Source organism: Diaphorina citri, unplaced genomic scaffold (genome assembly GCF_000475195.1).
Source record: "Diaphorina citri unplaced genomic scaffold, Diaci psyllid genome assembly version 1.1 scaffold475, whole genome shotgun sequence".
Lineage (NCBI taxonomy): Eukaryota > Metazoa > Arthropoda > Insecta > Hemiptera > Psyllidae > Diaphorina > Diaphorina citri.
The window spans coordinates 77,803-84,932 of record NW_007377910.1 but is presented as its reverse complement, the minus strand read 5'-3'; the positions used below and the strand labels follow the sequence as shown (position 1 = coordinate 84,932).

Here is a 7,130-nt window from a genome sequence, read left to right as displayed (position 1 = left end):
CGTCACGTGAAGTCATCGTTCAGAAAGATGTAGTTGAAAGTTTTCCCATAATATTGTAGGTAATTTCTTTCAGGACAGACACACTACCATCACGTCACGTGAAGTAATGGTTCAGAAAGATGTGGTTGAAAGTTTTCCCATAATATTGTAGGTAATTTCTTTCAGGACAGCCACACTACCATCACGTCACGTGAAGTCATGCTTCAGAAAGATGTAGTTGAAAGTTTTCCCATAACACTGTAGGTAATTTCTTTCAGGACAGCCACACTACCATCACGTTATGTCATTTCACGTCAAGTGACACGTCACGTGACGTAATCTTACTGTGGCTGTCCTGAAAGATATTATGAGAAATCTTTGAACTACATGTTTCTGACTTCACGTGACGTGACTTGATGGTAGTTATCGTCCCGAAATCTGCCGTTCCGAGAAGAGAGAGAGAAGGGAAGAAAAGGAGAGCTAGAGATAGAGGGCAGAGAGGGAAATAAAAGGAGAGTGAGAGAGAAAGGAGAGAGAGAGCAGAACTGAGAAAATGGCTAAAAGGGCAAAAGATGAGACAACTGGAGAGAGGGAGAGAAGATGGAGAGAAAAGGAAAGAAAAGGAAAAAAGAGAAGAGAAGAGAAAGGAGAGAGAGAGAGCAGAACTGAGAAAATGGCTAAAAGGGCAAAGGATGAGACAACTAGAGAGAGGGAGAGAAGATGGAGAAAAAAGGAAAGAAAAGGAAAAAAGAGAAGAGAAAGAGAGGGAGAGAGAGAAAAGGGAAGAAAAGGAGAGAGAAGGATTTGGAGTGTTTTGGAAAATAACTGAGAAAGTGGGAGCTAAAAGGACACAGAAGGAGATATAAAGAGAAAGAGAGAGAGAGAGAGGAGGAGAACAGAGAGGTAGAGAGGGAGAGAGAAAGGAGGGGAAGTGAGGAATGAAATTAATATCAGTGTTCGTAGAGGGGAATGGGGTGGAGAAGTGAGAATAAGGGAAGAGAGGGGTAGGAAAGGAAGAGAAAGGGTTGGGAGGTGTGGAAGTGGTAGGAAAGGGATGGGAAGTGGTAGGGGAAGTGGGTGGGGAAGTGTCAAGTCAAAATGTCAAACAACAAATTAAAATACCCGTCCGACGTCAAATTCCAGGTTGATGATGAAATTGAGTACAAAATACTCGTCAATATCCCCTCCCTGACTCGTCTATAACATTTCAAAATGGATCCGAAAAGACAATCCCGAAGGAATAGAATAGAATAGAGTAGAATAGAATAGAATATAATTAACTTGTTTATCCTGCTCGAATAGGACAAACAAACCAAGTAGGTTTGATAGGGGGAACTGTAACTGCCGAGGTCTTATCATCCGAAAGCGAAGAGAGAAGAAAGCCAGCCGTTCCGAGAGTAAGCCTTATCTGTTTATAATAAAAATCCGCCCCCAGACGGGAATCTAACCCGCGACCTAGCGCTTATACTCGTAAAGCAGACGTGCTACCCGCTACCCTCCAAGCTAACTAGACTGGCATAGTAATGAAAAAGAACTTGTTTATCCTGCTTGAATAGGACGAATAAAATTAATAGGGAAAAGGAATAACGAAGTCAGGCTATATGAAGCCAAACTTCATATCTGGACGGTTGCACACCACCTAAATACGTCCTGCTGGCTCCTCCAACATCCAACTTGGACCCTTCCTTTATTTCCCTCAAAGTATCCCCTATTTCCCCCAAAACATCCCCTATAATCCTATATTCCCTTATACATAGGACAAGAACTTGAAGCTAAAACATAGAGAAAATTCCGAACCCCATTTTAAAAATCAACATCATTAAAGAGAGCCCCTCATAAATTTCAACCACCCTGTACCTCGTTCTGGATTTTGAAATTCATTTCCCAGTATTATTTTGCCTGGCTCGTGAGTAGGAAAAAAAAACAGTATTTATTTTATTTTATTTTATTTTATTAAAACTGGAAACTTTAATCATTATGAAATGGATTCGTCTCAGTGTTTATGATTCAGTGGTACCTATTAAAAAAACCGGTGACATTTTTTTTTCTATCAGCCCACGTTGGAAAAATATTACATTGATAGGATGACAGGGTACGTAGGTAGGTAGGTACTTTATTTTAATTAATGGAAAAAAAAGTGTGTAAGGTTGAAGACAATTTTATTTTAATAAGATCTATTTTTAATTTGCAAATGATATTAGATATTGTTATTGGTCAAATTGATTTTTATTTGCTTTGTTGTTTATTATTTTTATTTATTTACCTATAGCAAATAAAAATTATTTTGTGACTTTGTGAGTACAGAGTACTTATAGTTCTCATTTTTTTACATATCTAATTGTTAACAACTATTTTTTTTAATATTTCATTAATTTTTATATTTTTTAAAAACACAATTTTTTCTCATTATTTTTGGAGCTTTATACCAATCAGGAGGTACCTGTTTCGGGCAAATTTGGCATACTTCAAATCTTGCAAGTTTTTGTATTGGGACGTTGTATTCATTCCAATCCAATCCATTGTGAGAGTGAGAGCTGATGGTGTAATTTGCAAATGATATTAGATATTGTTATTGGTCAAATTGATTTTTATTTGCTTTGTTGTTTATTATTTTTATTTATTTACCTATAGGTAATTATTATTATTTTGTGACTTTGTGAGTACAGAGTTCTCATTTTTTTACATATCTAATTGTTAACAACTATTTTTTTTTTTTTAATATTTCATTAATTTTTATATTTTTTAAAAACACATTTTTTTTCTCATTATTTTTGGAGTTTTATACCAATCAGGAGGTAGCTATTTCTGGCAAATTTGGCATAGGTACTTCAAATCTTGCAAGTTTTTGTATTGGGACGTTGTATTCATTCCAATCGAATCCATTGTGACAGGCCGCAAGTTGAGTATCGCTAAATTAGAAGAGCGGGTTGGGGCGAATATCTGGGGACTTATTGCATGGATGAGTTTCTAGGGAGAAGTAGAGTAGGGAAGTGAGGTTGGGGAAGCAGTTTGATTGTGTCGCTCTCGAAGTTCAATATTTGCAGAGTGATTTGTCAGGACATCGCATCCCGAGGGAAGATGAGAGACGAGATCACATAATGGTTATTTGAAGTAGCATTGCCAGGTACATATTTGAAGTAGCATTGCCAGATGGTTGTTTGAACTATAGCAATTCTGTACGGAGATGTTTGAAGTAGCATTAGCAGATGTTTGAAGTGGCATTTCCAAAGGAAGTGATGGGTACTCTAGAACCTACTGTCGAATAATCAAGAGATATTGATTTGGCCACGCTAATTTGAATTTTGGGTTTGTAATTTTGCAACCCCAGAGACGAGATCACATAATGGTTATTTGAAGTAGCATTGCCAGATATTTGAAGTAGCATTGCCACATGGTTGTTTGAACTATAGCAATCCTATACGGAGATGTTTGAAGTAGCATTAGCAGATGTTTGAAGTGGCATTTCCAAATGGTCGTTTGAAGTATGCAGTATAAGTAAAGGAAGTGATGGGTACTCTAGAACCTACGGTCGAATAATCAAGAGATATTGATTTGGCCATACTAATTCGAAGTAGCATTAGCAGATGTTTGAAGTGGCATTTCCAAATGGTCGTTTGAAGTATGCAGTATAAGTAAAGGAAGTGATGGGTACTCTACTTTGCAATACAGTAAGGGACCCTTTACTAACTAAATACTTACCTATTCTATCCCTCAACCTAATCTCCCTATTCTGGTTTATACATTGTATTCTTACCTTGAAGTCGCATATATTGGGGGTTGAGTTTTCCATTGTTCCCGGAAACTTGGTCTTTGTTACTTGGTATAGCACAGTTTAACTGATTCGGAACATAATCGTACTTGTTACCTAAATGGCGCGGAGGACACTTTACTAAATGAACTTTGCAATACAGTAAGGGACCCTTTACTAACTGAATACATACCTATTCTATCCCTTGACCTAATCTACCCTATTCTGGTTTATACATTGTATTCTTACCTTGAAGTCGCATATATTGGGATGTTGGTAGCGATACTTCAAATGCTCAGAGGTCGTGTACCAGCCACACATGATCGGAACGAAGGATATAACTGCCGGGGACACCCATACATTGAGCAACATAAACGCCACCACTCTCTTCGTCATGTTGATGGGATACTTGAGGGGCTTCACGATGGCGTAGTACCTGTCCGGGAAAAAAGGACGAATAGATAAATATTGTATTTAGAATACTTTTTTTAGGTCTGATAGAGTGAATTGTAACTGCTAAGGTCTTATCGTCCCGAAATCGCAGAGAGAAGGAACACAAGATAGAAGAAAGCCAGCCGTTCCGTGAACGAACATTATCCATTCAGGATAAAATCCGCTCCGGATGCGAATCGAACCCGTGGCCTAGCATTTAAATCGGTTGCTGTTGTGAGTACTAAATAGTTTCGTATGAAGATATTTTTAAGTTAAAACATATTTGGTTCACATATGATTTCAATCTATGCCACTCTCCGCGAGCTGCGAGCTACCGGTAACTCGCAGATTTTAGTCGATCCCTGTAATCTACTCTATCCTATCACTCGATATTCTATCATTTATCTCACCTGTCCACACTGATGCAACACAGATGAAGAATACTGGCCGTACTGAAGTACACATCCAAGCTGTTCCACACGTCACACATGAAGAAGCTGAAGTTCCACTTGCCCGTCACCTGCACGGAAGCGTTGAACGTCATGGCCACCATCGCCACCAGCATATCCGCGAACGCCAACGAAACCACGAAGTAGTTCGTGATTATTCGGAGCTTCCGATGCCTCATGACAGAAACGATCACGAGGAGGTTGCCACCGATGGAGGCAACGATGATGAAGATCATGATGGAGGCTCTCAGCGTCATCCAGATGATGGAGGACACGTTTTCGTCCGGTGAGGTAGAGTCGGTGACATTGTAGCCCGGCATGGAGGCGTCGAAGAGGTTGCTGGAGTCCGTCATTGTCGGAGAAGAGTTGGTCAGAGTTCAGATGGTGAATGGACGAGGTAGCATCCTAGTATATGAGGTGAGAGATGGATTGTTCCATGTTAGAGCGTTTCAAAGATTCGCAAAGCAAGAGTGGTGCAATAAAGCGTTTTATTAGTTGGTTGCTCAAAATTGGGCTGATCTTTTGCAATGCAAGAACGTTACAATGAAGCGTTTCGTTGGTTGGTTTAGTTTTCGTCCGGTGAGGTAGAGTCGGTGACATTGTACCCCGGCATGGAGGCGTCGAAGAGGTTGCTGGAGTCCGTCATTGTTGGAGAATAGTTGGTGAGAGTTCAGACGGTGAATGGACGAGGTAGCATCCTAGTAAATGAGGTGAGAGATGGATTGTTCCATGTTAGAGCGTTTCAAAGATTCGCAAAGCAAGAGTAGTGCAATAAAGTGTTTTATTAGTTGGTTGCTCAAAGTTGGGCTGATCTTTTGCAACGCAAGAACGTTACAATGAAGCGTTTCGTTGGTTGGTTTGTTGACTGCAATTGGCGGACTGACTGTTTTGGGTGAGCGAGTTTTCGAGTGTTCTTTTGCAGTATCACTGGTGTGTAGACGGTTTACATTGATTTGCTGAGCGCATTCGACGTGTTTCTTGTTTTCAGATGTTAGTTTTTTTTCCCCAGTGGAATGAAGTCTGATGTCTTCGCGCACAAAACTATTCAAGCGCTCACTCCAAGTTAGTTCTTCCTTTGTGTCAACTTCGAAATGAACACACTGTCACTCCCAGTTCCTTTGTGTTAGTTTCCAAACACACTCGTAAAGAAACACATTGGAAACTGTTCTCTCCAAATATCTTTCAAGTTATAATCGAGCACTGACTGAGTCCATTGTTTATATTTATTCATCTTTATTTAAAATGGTTTCTAGATTTGCGTGTTCACAGTTCAATTGTTGTTCAAACTGAAAAATATGTGGTTCGTTCTGCTTTACGTATTTATTTCTACACAATGTTTCTTATCTAATAGTTTGAAAAGGATTTCTTCAGTGTAGTGAACTAAAACTAATGTGTAAAGTTTTTGCTAGAAAGTTTCATTATCAGTTTCTTCAGGGATTATGCACGTGTTCTTGTGCTGTTCTGTGAGTAGTTATTTAGTGTAATTCGTGTCTCACTTATACCTAGGTACAGAAGTAGCCTGTTCCATAAAAGTATGGAATAACATAAGTTACTACTGACGGTTAACACTTGTCTTCTTCTGCTTTGCCTTCGTATTTTCCCGTGTATAGACGAGGTCGGCATTTTTCGTCAGCCTCTCAACCAGCCCTGACAGGGATGATTGCTTTGGGCTGACATTTGGTTTTGGCTACTTTTACGAGTGGATGCTCTTCGCACTCAACCTTTGCTATTTAGCAAATCTTTAGCATTAGCAAGAGAAATTCGGGCTGGTCTACTCCCTGTTTAAAGTTCCCCTGTTACTGTTACACTTGTAACTGTTATTATTCCATACTTTCGTGGCACAGGCTATATTATACTGCTGTACCCAGGTATAAGTGATAAGTTGATGACATAAGGTAGTTCACGTTTGTTTACAGGACGGCTGCCCTACATTAGTGATTTTAATTAGTCCATCCTTTCGTGTAACTCTCTCTTTCCTTTCCATTCTTTCTCTATCTCTCCTTTCTCTCTCTCCCTTGTCCACCCCGTCTATCTTGTCTCTCTCTCTAACATACTCTCTTTGTCTCTCCCCCTTCCCTCTGTCTCTCCTTTTCTCTCTAGCTCTCCCCTCCTTTCTCTCTCTCTCTCCAACATAGTCTGGTTTTTCCATCTCTCCTTTCTTTCTTTCTCTATCTCTGTTTTCCGTTATCTCTCTCCCCCCGTCTCCCTCTTCCTCTCTCCTTATCTCTTTTCCTCTCTTTCTCTCCCTCCCTCTCGTCTTCCTATCTCTCCTTCTCTCTCTCGCTGTGTTTTTCACTCTTTTTTTATTTTCTCTTCCAAGTTAATTTCTCAACTTGTCTGAGAGTGACAGCTATGGTAGTTGTGATGTCACATTACGGGAATTTTAATTAGAGAGAGACAGATGAAGTACCTACAGAGGGAGAGGGAGAGAGAAAGAGATGAATAAGTGTAGAAGAAGTGAGAGAGAGGGGAGAGTGAGAGGAGGAAGATAAAGAGGAATGAGAGAAAAGGAAAAATATAGA

At 39.7% G+C, this 7,130-nt stretch overlaps 1 protein-coding gene across 1 annotated transcript in view; it reads right to left on the bottom strand.

Annotated features, from left to right (window-relative positions):
* The window catches only part of LOC103509221 (octopamine receptor beta-2R-like), a 23,101-nt gene extending 17,931 nt beyond the window's left edge, over nucleotides 1–5,170 (bottom strand). Inside the window, exons 1-2 of the mRNA XM_026823622.1 lie at nucleotides 4,570–5,170; nucleotides 3,977–4,163 (exon numbers count right to left, since the gene is read on the bottom strand). Of these exons, the coding sequence (XP_026679423.1) occupies nucleotides 3,977–4,163; nucleotides 4,570–4,961 (579 nt within the window). The 5' untranslated portion in view covers nucleotides 4,962–5,170. The remainder of the gene's footprint in view (nucleotides 1–3,976; nucleotides 4,164–4,569) is intronic.
* Between the last annotated feature and the right edge of the window lie 1,960 nt (nucleotides 5,171–7,130).